Source organism: Chelonoidis abingdonii, chromosome 10 (assembly GCF_003597395.2).
Source record: "Chelonoidis abingdonii isolate Lonesome George chromosome 10, CheloAbing_2.0, whole genome shotgun sequence".
In the NCBI taxonomy this organism is placed as follows: Eukaryota; Metazoa; Chordata; order Testudines; family Testudinidae; genus Chelonoidis; species Chelonoidis abingdonii.
In genome coordinates, this window is record NC_133778.1 from 39,267,148 (window position 1) to 39,286,060 (window position 18,913).

An 18,913-nucleotide genomic window follows, 5' to 3' on the forward strand; every position below is an offset into this window, starting at 1 on the left:
GCAAGGCACTTAGAGCACCTGGACTCCTTGACTGAAGCGCCCCTGGTAATCCACCTCCACGAGAAGCATAGAGCTTGCTGTGCCTTGACTGAAACACCCAGGTGTCAGTGTGGATGACATGTTGCATTACTGCACTGTGATAGGCCTCCGGAAACATCCCATAATCCCTTGAAGTCAAGAGGCCACTCTGGTCATTGTTTTGAACTCGACTGCAGGCAGGCAGATATCCCCTTTCAAAGCTCCATTTCTGACAGCCGGCATGCTTATCTGTTCCCCCAGACAAAGCAAACCATTACTGTGGAATGCTGCTGCTGCAGAGGCAGATGTTTGTGCGAACATGTGTGAGAGAAAGGCAGGAGCGGTGGGGGTGAGGGCTTATGGGGTTTTCCCCGCCACTGTCTGAACTTACAAGACAGCATGCTGACACACTCTCTGCCCCCCCAACTCACTGTCTCTTCCCCCACATACACACAACACATTCCCTGTCACATTTCATCCCCCCATTTGAAAAGCATGCTGCAGCCACTTGCACACTGGGATAGCTACCACAATGCACTGCTGTCTGCCACCGCGCTTGCAGCTGACAATGTGAACACACGGCAGCACTTTCCCTGCTGCTGTCTCCGAGGGCTGGTTAACTCCTGGCGCACTACATCTGCAAGTATAGCCATGCCCTAATTTACAGCTTTTCAGCATCAAGCTTGTGCCATCATTGCTTTGGGCTCCTTTTCTGTCTCAATCTCTTTCTCTTTTTTTTTTTTTTTATCATCTTGGGAAATCTTAAATTTTTTTAATTGCATGAAATCCAATTTGAGTGAAAAGGTCAACAAGAAACTTTCTGAAGAGAAGCAGGCCTACAGCTGCGTCTTTCCTCTCAGTGGAGTTACAGACCACATTAATCACAAAGTTTGCTGACCTTCTCCTTACTACTTGAAGACTGCAAGACAAAATAGCACTTAAAATGCAATTTAAAAAATGCCTGCTGCACAGGGATAAATATTATCACAGGCTTCAATAGAATTAGATGTAGCTATTGTCAAGATAATTTCTCTCTCTTTTTCTCTTAAGAACAGCATAAACATGTGTCACTTTTTTCCCCCTTCTGATCATGACAAATCCATGTCTCACAGTGTGCTAATATAAGGTAACTGTGCCTTTATATGAAGGGAGAGGTGGGGATTTGTCATCAGTGGAGGGCCAACTGGGAGCAGAGGGAGGAAGCACAGGAGTAGATTGAGCAGAATTGGGGGGTATGGAGGGGAGATCTGTACCGAGAGTTGTGAAATAAGATAACGGTCTCTTCCTGAGCATCAGGGCACAGTATTGGCATCCAGAGCATGAGGTTGCTGGGTGTCATAACAACAACACTTGGTAAGAACGAACAGAAGAACTTTTTGTTATGATACACAGTTATCTTATTGAGTTTTGATTGAATGATTAAGCTAATGTAATGGACTCCCAGCCAACCAGGGACACGGGCAGAGAAAGGGAGGAGAGAAAAGCAGTTGCAATTCACCAACATTTGGAATGAAAACATCACGACCAGGCGCTGTCCCTGACAGATGTTCTTTGCAGGAGCTGTGACTAGTGGAACCCCGGTTCTGCTCTCTGTTTGAGCATAAGAACAGGCATACTGGGTGACCAATGGTCCATCTAGCCACGTATCCTGTCTCCCAACAGTGGCCATTGATAGATACTTCAGAGTTTGGCTGTCATCACAGTGAGAGGTACTGTTTCTACAAGGCATATACTAAGGGTAGAAACATTTTAAACAACAGTAGATCTGATTTCATCATATAAACCAAAAATTCTGTTAAATTAAAGGAAAAAAACACTCTAGAAAACGTCCGCTACTCCCCTCTTCAAACTATTCTCCGGCTCCGCCAAGTTCCCTTTGCTCTCTCTTTAGTTGACTTGCTTGTACTCTGTCTATGAGATTTCTTTGAATGCTCTACCTTTATCCATCCGCCTTCATTAACTTTGGTCCCTTCATCATTTTCTTTAGGTTTGCCTTCTGTTTTCAAAGGCATACCTGGTATGGACTTTGGTTGATGGGGATAGTGGGTGTGCTTTTTGTGGTCACATGACTTTGATGGGTTGAGTGTTGACTGAGAAGAACTGTCTATTTTTCCAGAGCGTCGATGTGCTGCAGAAGCAGTTTGTGGGCTTTTTCCACTGTATCTTCCATTTATGGAGAGTCCAGAGTCACTCCCATAACTGTTCTTGCTTTTGCCTGCAGATCTGTCCCTTTCTGAAGGGCTATCAGAAGCTGCACTAGAGGTACTACTTCCCTTTGAATTAAGATGTAGCGATGATAGAGTTCTCATCATTCCATATGGGGTTGGAGATGAACTTCTGGAATGATTTATCGGTGTAATCTGATAGCTAATAGGAATTCGTGTCCGTCTTACAGCAGCAGCATAGGAGTCTTGGTTGTGAAGGTATGGTAAAAATTGTGTCACACTATTAGGACTGTGGGGATTGGAATGCTGGTGTGAAGTGCTTTTTTCCATTTGACGCATTCTTAGGGTGTGCATCCATTCAACATCTATACCTGAAATATAAATGGAAATGAGTCACGTGATTTGAATTGCCAAGAAACTGCATTCCCACTTAATAAAGACCCGTGATAAGGACTCAAAATATCTAGAGAGTAATTGCTGCTAAGAATGTAGCAAAATACAACATATCAGTCAAATTATTCCTCTCCCTCTCTGCCTGACAGAAATTAATCCCAGGTTTTACAATATTCAATACAATATTATTTAATGCATCAATTAACTGGGGCTTATAGTGTCACCTGTGTGGATCATAGAGGTTAGAAATGGAAAAGACCTATTAAACCATTCAGTCCATCTACCCACCAAAGCAGGTTTGCTTCCTATAGGATGTTTTCTTGTGTTTTGTGTAGTCTAGTTTTAAATATCCCTTCTTATCTGTCTTCAGCTACTGCCCTTGGGAAATGATTCCACAGCCTACAGTGCAAAGAAGAGACCTGTAAAAGAAGCTTGAAACAAGGAGCCACAATATCATGTGACAGGCCAGCGGTCCACCTGGATCACCAGCAAGTGGTCCAAGGACTACAGTTATGGCGCCAATAAAATACAGGAAGTCACAAAAATGGCCTATATACAGGGAAGGAATTCTGTTCTTTCAGCATGCTGTAGGAGTCCAAACCACCCAGCTACTAGGCAGGGTGCTTATACACCCCTATAATCATCTGATGCCCAGTATTGCTGATGCTTTGGTCCCAAGTCACTCTCTACACTTACACCGACCAAAACAATCACTGGGGTTCATACATAAATTACATCGAATGAAGTGCATAGGCAGAAGTGATGCAAAACCTGATCTGAATTCATCCACCAACACCACAAAGACTTCCTGCAGAACTACACCACTGCAATAACAGAAGCAACACTCACCTTCCTGCCCTCCACCCCCCCAAAAAAACCCACATGAATTCCTCCCCACCTTCTATTCCTTTGCCATCCAGCCATCAAATCACAGCTGGCAGAGGTATTCCAAATAAGGAATTGACTAACATAATCCAAACACTTAGCACCAACCAGCATGAAGACTCCTCATCCCATTTCACAGAAAAGATCAGCCAAGAATGTGAAGAACTAACGCAGCAGTAAACTTGATACAGGACCAGATAGCATTTACTGATATACCACTCCTGATGATGGAGCCCTAGAAGATGTAGCCCTTCTAGGGTCCCCTCATACATGATGAAGCCCTTAAAGAATATTCAAGGCACTACCTGCAAACCAGGTCTATACCACTCCTGCAAAGCAAAACCCCCTGCAAACTAGAATAAGCAATGTTTTCTTCAGACACACAAACCTGCCAATTTTCCTGTTGTCCTCCAGATCCTCAGATAGCTGGATGAGCAAAATTCTTTCCAACTCCAACTTTTCTAACTTCCTATTTTCATCAAAATCATTGACAGAGTAATGGCAACCACGTTCCAGTAATGTAACATCTGCCAACATACTGTATGCTTCACAATCAGGCTTCAGACCAGGGTGTAGGACAAAGGACTAGTAGCACTAAAAAGACATGCTCCTCATTGAAATGGATAGAGACTATATCTCAATGTTCATACTTCTTGGCCTTTCTGCAGCTTTGGATGCAGCTGACCATAGGATGCTGCTGTCCCACTTATGTAACATAGATGGTGCATCACTCCAATGGCTTCCAACAGGGATTGGTGATGGACAACTGGTCTCCACCTCAAAGTACCTCACTTGCAGGACCCACAGAAAAAGAGCTTCTCTCACCTTCTGTTTAATATCCACCTAGATTGCTTGGAGAGGGGGCAAAATGCTATGGGCTCCCCTGCCAATGCTATACCAGTGAACCCACCTATAGATCTCACTTTGTACCAGCACAATCCAGGAGATCACAAGGATGTCCCAATGCCTGAAAGAGATCATCACCTGGATAAAGAGCAGCTGTCTCAAACTCAACCCAAACAGAACTGAAGTCATGTTGGCCAGAAGGGGCAAATATGTTGAAGAAATAGCCTGGACATTGTTCTCCCCATTCCACTGACAAATGGGGAGAAACTGTCTAACTGGTCTGAAGGCCTGGATTCTGATTCAACTCTTCATTACGCCTGCATGAGCAAATAGCATCCATAGAGACAAATGCCTTCTTCCACCTGCATCTGACTAGGAAACTGCTCTTTCATCCTGGATGAGGATCTGGCTTCTGTGGACCTGCATTCATCACCTCCAGACTGTACAAGGACTTGGTCCTGATTTTAAAAGTCATCAACAAGGTCAGAACCACATCTCCATCCAGAACCCGCCAAGATAGCTGTGCACCTGTGGGACAATGCACTTTACAAAGTGCATCAAAGCCAGAAATATTGTTCTCGATTGAGACGATAACAGCTGTGTAATGAGGTCAGACTAATTCAGAGTCTAACCACCTTTAGGGCATGTTACAAGAAAACTTTTGTAAAAACCTTCCTGCTGCACCCATATCAAAATATAATACATGGAAAAATAAAATTAGAATGAGTCAAATTAGATAAACAAAGAAAATACATAAGATTCCTCAACATGATTATACATATGTTACAAGGAGATCTTTCTACAGCCAAGGAAGGGAGAAAAACAGAAGACTTCATGAGGTCCACTATTGACCTTGCTATGTAGATTTAATTTATTTGGGAAATTTACTGAATTTATTTAATTTATTAATCTACATTGATGGATGCTATAAAAAACAGCGACTAGAGAGAGCGCTTGATTTTCAGAAGTTCTTAGCACCCACACCTTGAGTTGAAGCCATTCTGAAAATCAGGCCTGTTTGTATGAGATGCCATACAATATATATACACAATATACATACAGGATGAAGCTGAAGTAATTTTGTTCAAAATAGATTTAAATGGATTTATCCTTAAAAAAATGCTAATATTCCAGCAGGAGACCATAGACTTGGCACATGCAGGCTGCTTAAACTCAACTGAAATGCAAATAGCTATAGCAGAGGATTTCAGATTCCTCCATTTTATTGCTGGTTTTCTGAGGGAAGAATAGCTCTATCATGAATACTGTCTTTTACTAGAGAGGTTACCACAGCATCTGCAATGGGAAATTTTCAGAAGTCTGGTTTTATGCACTGTCCTTTACAGAGTACACACAAACTAAATATCTTCTCTTCTTAGAGAGTTAATAGAAAATCATTCCCATTTTGTATGCTTGGTGAAGGGCTGCAGGGGAGGGGGGGAAGTCCCCTAATATTTGTTTTCTCTTCCTCAGGCTTTAGTTGAATCCTGAGGGATTAAAATCACTTCAATTTTATGTCAAATATTTCAAAGGGGAAGAGTCTTTCCTGTCAAGGGCTGATTGTGATGCCTCCATGTCAGACAGCTCAGTCTGCACACAAAGATGAACCCTCCTGAAAAAGACGATGTAAATGGATTTCCAGGTTTCTTAGCCTTCTCCTGGTAAGGTAAAGTTTTAAAGAAATATGTACAGTATGAGGATTTGTGCTTTCTAGGCACTGCATATTCAGTCGCCTCTGTTCTTCTCACTAGCCTGTGGATCCAAAACACGGGCCTCATATACCTAGGAATAGCAGCCTCAGAACTTTAATTTGGGACTGTGGTTGTGACTATTTTGCAGAAGCACACCTGCTTCCTGGCCTCATGTGGCAAGCAGCCATCTCATAACATCAGGGAAACCACCACTAACTGATCCCCTGAATGAGATGCTCTCTTTGATGCACCTGAAGTAGTACGCTTACTGTTTTTAATGGCGGTTCTGTGTCACTCTTTGCACAGGGGTTGTCAGCTTCCTAGTGGGGACCTCACCTGTTTGTTGCAATGAAACTATTTCTATGTCATGAAAATCTTTGTGGGGCCAGAGCAGGTTTTACCTCTCCCCATTGCTTGATTCAGAGTTAGAAATCCTGATATCTTGGTTCTGACACATTCTGTACGCAGAATAAATATGTAGCCCAGTGAGCATATGTCTTCCCTGCAGTGTTAACTCAGGTCTGACCTGGGTGTTGTCCTTAAACCTCCTCCCATTAATACAAAAAAGCCCCTCACCCGAATTTGGTGGTGCTTTAAAGCCAGGCTAGCTGGCCCGGCTGGGGGGAGGGTTAGAGCTCAGGTGCCACATTCATGCAGTGAGGATGCAGGCTTAATCACTTGAGTGCTGATAGTCCTCCAGTAGCTTCCGACAATTTTCCCCATGCCTAGAACGGCAGACAAATTGTTCCACTGGGAATGCATCCTACAGCAGCGCAGCTTACTGCAAAGAACCATGGGAGATGCCTCCTGAAGTCCTAGCAACACACCTATGTGAGTGCAGCACCAGCGAGGACACCCTAACTCGGGTCTGGGTTTGCAATGTGACTGTTCACACCTGGGCTAGGTTGAACTGGGTGCTAGTCACCTGAGTTAACTCAGCAATGAAGACAAACCCTTAGGGTTATAAAACGGCAGCGTCGATGTTTGGGATCAGGCTGAAGCACGGGCTCTGGGGCTCTCTCCCCCACTCTCTCAGGTTCCCAGAGTTCGGCTCCAAACATCTACACTGCAATTTTATAGCCCCACAGCTCAAGTCCCATGATCCTCAGTCAGCTGGCAACGGCCAGCTGTGAGTATTTTATTGCAGTGTAGACATACCCCTACAGAACATACTTGAGGTCCCATCTGCAGTGCAAACTAGATCTGTGCTACAACTGGGTCAGGGGACCACTGTCTTGTAACTAGATTCCTTGTCCTAGATGTGATTGTGGCCTAGGCAGCCCCATTATGCAGGCAGAGGTTGTGAGGATGAAGGGCCTGCACTGGACATCCTCAGACTGGCAGCTTTGGAACTACCCCGATCTCTCTGCGGGGTGGGACAAACCTTATGGCTCAGTAGGCATGATATGAAAAAGAAGTTGCAATCCATTATTTTGTTGTTACTCTCATACATTATTTGTATTGCAATAGTACCCAGAGACCCTGATCAGGACTTCATTGTGTGGGACACAGTACAGCCATAAAATAGAAGACAGATTCTGCCCTGAAGAACTTGCAACCTTCATAGTGACAATGTGCCAAGGGGTGTAGAACCAAAGGAAGGAGAGTAGAGGGAGACATGGGTCACAGTAGTAAGAAACAAGGGTGAATTATTAGCAAGGATATAATACGGAGCCAGCATAGTTTAACAACAAGGCAGGACACTGTAATGATGCACTAACAGGCCAAATTCTCCAGCCTGTTGCTATCTGCTGTCAGTCTGTCTAATACTATAGTGCTACTAATATTAAACACACAAGCCCACAGTAGAACTGGCAATTTAAAAAAAAGTTTCCTATATTTGAACGTTGATGGGCTCCCTTTAGCTTGGGCCCAAATTTCCCTCTAGTTATGTGGGTCTTATAACAACATGAGTTCTGGGGGCATATTTTCAGGAAAAACTCCACTGAAGGCAATGGAGTTACAGCAGGGTTGTGTTTGACCGTCTGTGTCAACAGTGCACTCAGCTCTGAAAGAGGTCTGAGCAGTGCAGTGATCTCAGTTTAAAGCCTGTTTAATTTATCTCATTGAATAAACCACAACAAACATTGTTCATACAGATTCTGGAACTGAATAATCACAAGTCCAGGCTGGCCCAAGAGATCACGTTGAGATATGTTGGAAGAACTTGTAATGCAAATTTCCATTCTTTCTCACAGCACTGCTGGCATTTAGTCACTTCTGTGCAGGCTGGATTTACCCTCCAGTGCAATGTGAGCTACACGCTGAAGCTCTACATGGCCCTGCATGTAGCTCAGTGTCTATGGCTCTGATGAACACCCTGCCTCCTCTGCCAGACAGCTAGGCAGAGCAAGAAATCCATATCACAGCACTGCTCCTAATCCCGAGGCAGAGCAAACCTCACTGACATTGTGGGAGCTGCCTCTGGCTCAGGATGCCCATGAACAGAACAGAGGGAGGCAGAAGGCGAGAGCTGACTGGAGTACTCCTGCCCCCTTGTGTGGTGCGGAGAGAGGAGGCCAGGATAACAGCCACTGAGAACACTCCTTCCACGGAGCCAGGAAGGGGCTGGGGGAAGACTCTCTTCCCCTACAGCTATTGAAAGGAAGAGATGGGAGGAGACACAGGGCAAGGGGGGCGGGGGGAATCCTCTTGCTCACAGCAGGCTCATTTCAATTTTTCCTGGCTAAGAGTCAGTTTGTCAGCATATGAAGGCAGACAGATACATCTTCATCACACATTGATTCAACCAACGTTTGCCAGGCGGTATCAGGGCATGACACTACAGCTACTGTGCGCTCCCTCTCTAAATCCATTCAATGACTATTCATGGATTAAAGTTTGAGGCCCACTACTGAGACACTTGAGAATATAGAGTATATTCTCTCGGGGGGAAATCCTCAGTCCAGCATTCAGCCTGAGTAGCTGGACAGGGTGCTGAAAAGATGCGGTGGGCCGAGGGGAAGACAAGGACAATGACCTCCCACAAGCCACTGGGTGAAGTTTACTTCAGCCCCACAAGCAGCAATCTGTATCTTTAATGTGCTCCCACTGCCGAACTGGATTGAAGAATCCTCCCAGTGGTGAATCTCCTGGCCCCACCTCTCCACCCTGAGCACAGAGCCCCGGTCAAGCTGAGCTCTGCCACGGCTGTGCCCCTCTGTGCATAATCCCTGGAATCTACCCTCCTCCCTTGTGCTGTGAAACCATTCACGGCTCCACTCTCTGGGGGACCGCTATAGTTCTGGAAGCGATGACTGGACTTGCCCATTGATGCATAGGTCTAACCTCAATTAATGTGCTACAGAGAAGAGTATGAGAGGGCAAACCTACAGGGTTTCTTCATGCTCAGGAAGCTCAGGTGCAAACCTACAGCACGTTAGTGTGCCAAGTAGATACTGGTACTGGCCACTAAAGGTCCCCCAGTGTGTTCTGATGTACTGCTGTCTCAAACCGGAGTACGTCAAAGTGCTACAGAACTTCTAGTGCATGGTAGCAGGATTCACATGGCCAGTTAGTGTGCAGCATGCTAGAGCACTGTAGATTTACACCCCTGCTTGCTGAGCACTGACACAATCTGCAGACCAACCTCCAGTTTGGAAAGGCTTGCATGACGGGCTCAGACAGATGGTAAAACTGTATGCATGTGAGAAAGCAACATTCAGACAACTGAAGACTGGAGAGATGGAAGGAAACATCTTCAGGAGTACCAACAGGCTGTTTAGTTAGGACAAAAGATTGATTTACCTCCTATTGCTACTTACAATTAAAACATCAGTGGCGACATTAACATAAACTGTAAATAAGCTATCGTAATGAACTTGTGTGTGTCTGCACACATGCCCTCTACCTGATAGGATCAGATCTACTCAGCTAGTTTTTTAAGCCCCTTACTACTCAAATCTAGTGCAAATTCTTCTTTAACTCAGATGGGAAGAGATGATAGTTTTTGGAGCAGGATGATCTGAGTTCTGCTCCTGCTGTCTCTGTGAGCACAGAATAGCGACAACTTATTGCCATGAATTATTTACAGTCTCAAAGATCCCCTACTTTAGCAACATATACAGAATAATCTCCCTTTAACCAGGTTGGGCCAATCGGTACATGACTACCTAACATTTTAGGTGTCTCTCTCTCTCACATCCCACAAAGTTACACGGGCTTTGCTGTGTTACTCCTGCATACATCCCAGCAGGACATCACAGCTGCCACTGATCTCTGCCAAAGCAGTGAGATGGACCCATATTGCTGAAATAGAATTTTAGTTACTGAGTTTTTGCTAGTCCTTTAAAGGTTTTGCATCTTTCAGCAGTAAATTTAATGCCATTCAAACATATCAACTTACTTGAGCTGGACCTGCTTCCTGGCCTGCCCTCCGAGTTTGGGAGGGAGGTCTGGATCATGAGCTGTACTGACTTCACCTGGTCCTGAGCTTTCAGTTTACTCCATTGAACTGCATGTATGTGTCTGGTGGTTTTTGGAGCTCTAACATCACCCTATTTAAGAAACAGAACAGATTACGATTTAGGACACAATAAAATAAACTGCCATGCCAGTGACCTTCCAATAACACTCTGAGTGTGTTATCATTTTGTATACAGGGTTTCTTTAGTAAAACCCTCTAGCCTGATCTCAGAGATTGTTAGAATCCAGAGGCTTTTGGACAACAATTTAAGGATTCTGCTAAAAATCTGAACATGAATTTCCCTTTCAGTTAATATCCTGTATGAGGGCAAGATTGAAATGCCTTGCTTTTTAACAAATATTTTAATAATTAAATCAAGTTACGCTTCAAGTAAATAGTCCTTTCCGCTAAAAGAGATAGACAGTAGGCAGGTATTGTTGCAGGGGTTCCCCTCATGGTAACTTGCCTACAGTAGCAAGCTCTTTAATCCTGCAGTCTGTCTCTGTGACTCCTGTGAGGCACTACCAGCTAAAAGGAACCTGGGGTTAGTCTTCCTGCCAGAGAAAACCACTGTTCTTCACTTCTGAGGCAAGCAAGCTAGGTCCAGAATTTTCCTACCTCTATAGCACTGCTTGAATCCACGCCTCAGGACAGAGCTGGGATTTCAATTATTAGCCTCAGTGTGAAGCATGCCGTTGGTCTTTATAAAACATTTTTTGTAAGTGAGCAAAACCTTTTAATACAAAGTCTAATTTCCATCAGGTTAAACAGTGCTAAATTGTCTCCAGATTTTATTTTACGTTTCTTTCCATTTCTCTTATCACCTTCTTCCTCCTCCTGTTGTTCCTCAGCTAATTAGCACTTCCCTGATAAGGGAAGAAACACATCTCTTCAACAAACATCAGCAATACTGACCACTGTTTAAATAAAAAAAGTTTTCTAACTTGAGGGAGAGAGAGCTGTCCCAGCCAGGAGTCTGAACACACAGTCTCTGAAGACATCATTCAGTTTTTCATCAGAACTTGAGATTTTACAATTAATTATGCAGTGCTAGACCTTGATTACAGTTTGCAGCAAAGTCAAAGTGCCCTGCTACCAGCTTTTAATGAAATCATGCTGTAGGTTTTCAACTTAGATAAGTATTTGCCTTACTTTTTCTGCACTTACCTCATATGTAATAATACATTCTACATTCTGATCTTTTGCTATTCCCACAATCCATTTCTCCATTACAAATGGTGGCTGAAAAGGGAAAAATAAACAGAATGTGTATGTGTGGGGGGAAGGATTATTATTTGTCATTTGATTGCTTTATTATTACACCAAAAAGTTTAAAAAAACCCAAAACTCAATCCCTACAACGTTTGTCCTTTTTCATGTGGCAAATGCATCCATATTTTCCCTAGGTATTAATGGGACATAAAGAAACACAGTTCAAAATTGTTTACTTCCTTTTTTGTATATTATATTCATAACTAAATTAACAGTAATATGTATTTGCAGAGTATAGTATTCCTAAGCTAACTGCTTTTACAGAGGAAGCAGAAGAAACACAATGTTTTTGTAGGGATCTTAACATTTTCTTTCATTCTTTTTTAATTTCTTGGCAACAAAGAGGAAATTTTAAAAAACAACAAGAGCAGATACTTAGATTCCTGAAGACATTCTCCTCCAGGTAAAAAGAGTGTAGAAGTATGCTGAATGTTAAGCTTATACCTGACAACCTCCTTTTATTTAATTTTAATGCTGATAAAATTTTAACAGAAAAAAACAAGCAAAGCCTTGAGAAATGAAATACAAAGAAATGTGTCTCACAAAAGAAAATGCAAAAACTAACAAATCTTAACACTAATAATAAAGGTTCCAGCATTCAGCGGCCACGTAAACACAAGGACAGCATTAGTGTTAGTTCCAGTGGGGAAATTCTGTGTAATAACCCTATCATGGTAACACCATATTTTGTTATTTCCTATTATTTTCCCCGTTGAGGGTTTGGATCCAGCAGTTGTTCGTAAGACAAAACAGGCAACGAACATTGAATAAGGAACGTACACAGTTAAAGCCATTCATGAGAGTTTTTCCATCAAGGCACATTAGAGCAGCATTCTAATTGGCAATCAAGATGTTGCATATTTTTTCATTTAGAAATGTATATTGTTACATATTGCCAAGCTATTAGGGTGGGTCACATTAATAAAAAACAATCAATCACAAATGAACTGCAAACAGAGTGCCCTGCCTATCAAAACAACTTCCATCTCCTAGATTAAAACCAGTCAAGACTTTGGCTGGTAAATATTTAGAGGCAAATGCTGAAGTCAAGTTAAACTCCCATTGAGGTGGAGTTGAAGATACTCAATGTTTCACTGATAGTGCTTAATGTGTAATACATCCTACTACCTACTCCATTTCTTTGCCACATTTTCCCATTTTTGTAATAAAACAATGATCACAAGATGCATTTTATGGTGCCATTAGGGCTTGAGTTAATAAAGCTAATGGACAAGGTTTTCCCCCCATTACTGTGACTTTTCTATGCATTGGCTGCTAACTATTTTTCTATGACTTTGTGGAATCAAGGTTCCATACCTTGCACTGAGCTCTGATCTTGGTTGTAAGGGTTAGGGTTTAAGACCTTGTCACATTTAAGAGAAGAGTTTCATAACAAAGTTGGAGTTTTAAAAAAATACACATAGCTTATGGAAGTTTCAGTAAGTGGCATATTTTCATCACTTGCACTTTTTTTTTCATTTCAACATGGTAAACAAATATAGAAAAAATACCATGGAAGTAAAAGAAGAAAATTTTAAATGATTCCTCTCATATTGCTTTATTGTTAGCCTGGCTTAATAGGGAATATTAACAAATCACTCCCGTTATGATACAAATCTTCAAAAATAATGAATTTTATTTAAAAGCTGTCAAGAGACTGAGCTTTTCATAAGCACAAAAATCTCTTGCTGTGGTATTTAATGTCTTTGTTTGAGATCTATGAATTCATGAAGGCTGTAAACAGAACCCTACCTTTGTCATTTTTAAAATCTCTACACCAGGTAGGTTAGTGTTGAATGTCACATCTTTTATGTAGGTTATTGCAATTTCATCCCCATCCATCTCCATATACATTTTCCATTTACAGTCCTAGTATTAAAAGAGAGTAATGCCATTTTAGAACAAGAAACAAAACAAAAAATAAACAAAATCAGCAAAACCCTAAATGTGTTAAAAATAAAGGTTTGGAATACATTCTGACTGGATTCTTTTCAGGATAAAAGTATCCAAAGCGAATGGACCTTTCCGTTTTCTTGGTAGCACTCCTATTAGTTCAAATATGAGAAACCGCTGGCATTTTGATAGTGTTTTAGTTTCTTAAATGGTAGAATTTCCTTTGAGAGGCTCAGGGAAGATAGAGCATGTATATTTACACTAACAGGTAAATACTGTTTCAGGAGCAGGCATGGAAGGTTTCCATAAGCAAGCTGAGACAGAGCAATAGAAAGAATTTGAGTTATCAGCTTTATTTCCAGTTAATACCAGTGGGCCCAGACGAGTCCTTCCACATGAATCCAAGAACAAATAATCATCAAGTCTAAGAAATGCCACTAAAAAAACTGCTTGAATAAAGGGGCAACAAGTTATTAGAGCCCAGTTTTATCAGGTACCAAGCATCCTCCTGTGTGATACTGAGCGCCCTCCAGTTCTGTTAATTTCAGTTAGAGTTCAAGAAGCTCACGACTTCATATACAAATAATAATTATGGCCCTGATCAAGAAAAGAACTTAAGCATATGTTTGGCTGTAAGCGGGTGAGCAGTCCCACTGATTGGATTGGAGCCACCAGTCAGAAGCACTCAACTCCTTGCAAAGGGCTTGATCCTGTGAAGTGTTGAGCACTCCGGCAAACCTCTTAAACACAGTTAAAATTATGCCCATGCTCTGACTCATTGGCCTGCCCCTGGGAGTTTTAACTGAGAAACAGTGTAGTCTATTTCTGTGTTTTACTGATTGGTGGACAGAACAGAAAGACTGGGAGTCAGGTGATCTGGGGCCTCATTAGTGTGGAGCATTTTGAAAAACTGGCCTCTTCATTTAGGTTCCTACATGGATTATGAGCTGTGTGGTTGAGTTTTCTGCTGAATCAGGGCCATAAAGGACTCTTGAGTCAAGGCAAAGTTTATTGCCCGGATAAAGAGGGGAAAAAAAACATATATTGTGGAAGTGGCACATTAAAAAATATTCTGTTTATAAATATATTTAGACAATGTCCTTCACAAAAGATTTCCCTGGGCACTTTACTATTCTAACACAAATCCTTGTCAAATATCTCTCTTCAGGTTTGATTTAAATAAATAAAACAGATTTAGCTTTTGAACTATGAGGAGGAAGCCAATTGCATAACTGAGTCTCAAACACTTGGGTGCAGATCATGTTGGACTTACATTTAGAACAAGCCAATAAATCAGAAGCCTCTGAAAATGGCTGTAGGAATGTAAGAGAAAAGCACATCATAAAAGTATTTCAAACTCACTATTCCTAAGATCCATAATAGTGAGCAAGGGCACTTTAAAAATCAGGCCTTCTGTTTATTCCTGTGATCATGTCACTCACCTTAAAACCAACAAATATTAATGTCAATAATGAAAATGAAAGGAAAACATAAAAGATCAGCAAGGGGCTTTAAACAACAAACACACCTCTTGTTATAACAGGTACAAAGAAGTCTCTCTGGGGAGAGATCTCATTCTGGAAGGAGGCATGAATTTAGGAGATGTTTCTAAATTCAGTTGTTGCAATAAAAAAAAGTTTAAGAATCGAGGAAAAATGGAAACAGCATCTTAGCAGGCAACTGGATATTGAAAAATGTAAGATGTAATGCAAGATGAAACAAATATGAAAAAAATGCTGTTCATGCTGGTATTAAAAGTAGTAGCATGTTGATGATTTAGGCCCCTGGTAGCTTCTTTACATTCTTAGCTATTATCTATCTCAGCTGCTGAAACCTGCTGTTTTAAAGACATGAGAGTTGAACATCTAGTGACAGCACCTGGGTTATTTATCATTATGTATAACCCTGCTACCCTACATTTTATTATGCTGGATTTAAAGGAAGATAACACAAGTATGGTTAATTTGCTTCTCTTCTTTTTATATATAGTGTCATGACCTGCCACTGCTTAGTCCCATGAGATATTTTTAACCAAAAAGAAATCCACAAGAAACTCTCCCTAAAAATTCCATTAATAACCTTTTGTAGCGTGTATAGGTTGCAGGGTCTGGAACTAAGAATGTTTTAATCTCTTCAGCAAAACAATGTCTCATAATGATGTACAGGACTATTGCTGTACTGATGAAGAATCATACATAATTCAGCACCTTTCACTTGGCACCACTGTGATATCCTCATTAGTAGTGGCTCACAGTGGCTGTCAGATGGTGTCCATGCGAATGCAGGCATTATATTGTCTTTGAGATGTGCAGCTGCTTCCATGACACTGCCAGTATATAAAAACATGACGCCAGTTTGTTTTATTTAGTGCTAAACCTTCCAGTTTGTAAAAACAAGGCTGACACAGAGCCTGACATGAGGCAGTGAAAATAATTAGCTCTCATTTTCTCAGCCTCCTATTTCCTTCTCCCTGCTGTGTTCTCTTTCCACTAAACCACCACATGTCAGTCGAAATGGGAGGCAATTAGTGGGCTCATTTCAGTCCCCACAACTGTGCTGAAAAGAAAGTATTTATGATGGCACAATGAACAGCTGAAAGATTAAATAACGTTTGCCTTTTGAAAAGAAAATGACTTCTAGCTAAATGGGCAATTTTTGATTATTCTCAAACAAGCTTATAGTAGTTGGTTTTTAAAATACAAGAAAGGAAAATGAGTCATTTTTAGGTGAAAGAATCAAATAAAACTTGACACAGTAATGCAAATAACTGATGTTTTATTGCAAAATATGTAAATGTGTTATACCCTTAACAATGGCTCATGTCTCAGGTCAGGGCAGATTGTTGCCAACCAGACACCGGTACAGAGAAGGTTGCTGCATTGCATTTTTTGTTTCAGTTTTGTATGGGGAGGAAAAAGGGGGCTTTAGAGAGAGGTGCTCTTAAAAAATAAAGAAACAATGCCAGTTAAACATACATTTCTATAATTGATTGCCTGTGTGGTTACTTGAAGGGCCTGACTCCTCACTCAGGCAGAAGTCCCAGATCAATGGGATTTTTGCCTGAATGAGGAACATAATACTGAGACCTTACGGTAGCTAAATATGCAAAAATATCTTTCACTTGCTATTATCTTTCGTGTAAATCCAGCATAATAAAATCTAGTGTAGTGGGTTATACATAACGATAAATAACCCAGGTGCTGTCAGTAGATGTTCAGCTCCAATGCCTTTAAAACAGCAGGTTTCAGCAGCTGAGACAGCCCGAGTTCTGAGACAGAAATGGTTCTGAGATTAGCTGCCATGTTTACAAAGGTCTGTCCTCACTCAGTGGTTGCAAGCAAATAAGGATTTTTAGGGCCCTGATCATCATCATAAAAATAAATTGCTAGTTCACTTGTTTGTGAATGCAATATTTTAAAGGTGGAAGTGTGAAAAACAGTATTCCTGCTTCCAAGCCCTGACTATATCTTCATGCCATTTAACAAACCCCTGTACTTTTGTAGACAGCTCTCAGTTACCACTAGCGATAGACAGCTCCAAAAGTGGTGCAGGGGAGTAAGCCCAACGTGCTCTCAGAAAGGATGAACTCCACCATCCAATGCTGTGGGCCAGTGCCAGGCTTTCTGTGCTATTTTCACTCCACAGTGGAACTGTGTTGGGGCATGGGGTGGATTGCCTTTACGTGAAGTAGCTATTCAGGGGTTCGCAACTGTCTTTCTTGTGTGCTCCCATGCCAAGGGATTTTGTATATCAGCCCAGCAGAGGCTGGTGTGTAAGGAGGTTTGGGGTAGGCTGGGGCAGTACCACTGCATCCACAGTTGCCCATGTGGAGATGCAGTGGCTACTATTCTAGTGCCCTGGAGCGAGGTTGTGTTGCAAGCCAGCAGACTGTCTATGCGTTGGGAACTGCACATGTCCCTGTAGTGATGCCTATACAAAGACAGATTACTGGGGCTTTGTGTGTATGAGAATGGGGATGGGAAGAGGGCAATTTCATCCAAATTGGGTATACTGTAAAAACCCAGATATATACTAAAAAGGTTCTATAGAAAGGCAAGTGAGCAAGTTACTCAGCCAAAACATTCTATGAGTCTGCATATACCTCTTTACAGTTCAATATAAATGTGCATTTCCTATGGGAATCGCTGCACTACACCCTACATTCAACACCTTTGAAGAGTTTGGCCCTGTTTCTGATCTCATTTACACTGATGGTGTTCCAGGAGTAAGCACACTGAAATCAATGGAGTGGCACGTTTTACACTAGTGTCAGATCAGAATAAGGCCCAGGTGTTCCCTTCTTGACGGAAAACCTGATGAGCTCAAAGTACCTTGTGCTAAGGTTTCAATGAGTGGATACTGTATCATTGATACCATTTTGCCAGACTAAATGATGCTCCACTTTGACAGATTAAATTAATCAGTTTAATTATTCTGTAGTTATATTTATTTTATTGCTCAGTTGTTGGGTTTTTTTCAGTTTTACAAACCATATATTTCTCTTTTCTCTGCTTTATTAGAATCTACACATCTGCTATAATAAATGATAGAAGACTTTATTATGCTTGGACTTCTATACTATATTCCAGAATTTTTAAGTGCTGAGACATCTTTGGGACTAAATTAAATATTGTTAGACTAGAAAATTTTATGTGCAAGAGATTAAAGGCATTCAAGTGTCTTGCATAGGAGGTTGTGGATCACAAAAAATACTCCAATAGAATTGAAATAGGCAATGTTGTTAACATACCTATGTAATGTGTGTGAGGTACAACTGAAAAGCTGGAAAATAGGAACTTCTTAATTTTGGATATGGAATGTTCTGCCATGATTTTAACCAGATGAGTTCCCCAAACAGCAAATTAAATTGATGTTGACAGATAGTTTCTGTCAGAAGTAAGGAGTGTTTGTAAGCAGAAAAGAGCTCCTAGCCTTCCTTTACTGTATAAGTTTCAGAGAGATGGGAAAGGGTGGAAGAAACAGCTTGTTTTGAAACCAGGTCAGTAAAGGCAGTTCAGGCCATCCAAGTCTGATTTACTCTATGGCTCCAACCAGTTTTAAAATGAATCAGACCTGTGCCAGTTGTAACTGGGTTTAAATGAGTGTGTGGAAATATACCTTCTCCTGTATGCACACACCAACTCAAAATGCAAGCAAAATCAGTTGGAAAGCTAGAGAGAGAGAGAGAGAGAGAGAGAGAAATAAAACACAAAAGAAGGAAGTTTCCCAGTTACATGAAGAAACCCACTAAGAGCTCAGTCACTGATTTTTCACGAGTCCCTCGTGGGGGCATTGTTGTGCTAGTTCAGGTGCAACCTGAGAAACATACTCAAAGTAAGAATCTG

At 41.5% G+C, this 18,913-nt stretch overlaps 1 protein-coding gene across 1 annotated transcript in view; it reads right to left on the bottom strand.

The window, feature by feature from the left end:
• Positions 1 to 739: 739 nt before the first annotated feature.
• Positions 740 to 18,913, bottom strand: part of MAP3K20 (mitogen-activated protein kinase kinase kinase 20) — a 146,630-nt gene continuing 128,456 nt past the window's right edge. Inside the window, exons 17-20 of the mRNA XM_032784578.2 lie at positions 13,428 to 13,544; positions 11,571 to 11,645; positions 10,344 to 10,494; positions 740 to 2,554 (exon numbers count right to left, since the gene is read on the bottom strand). Of these exons, the coding sequence (XP_032640469.1) occupies positions 1,863 to 2,554; positions 10,344 to 10,494; positions 11,571 to 11,645; positions 13,428 to 13,544 (1,035 nt within the window). The 3' untranslated portion in view covers positions 740 to 1,862. The remainder of the gene's footprint in view (positions 2,555 to 10,343; positions 10,495 to 11,570; positions 11,646 to 13,427; positions 13,545 to 18,913) is intronic.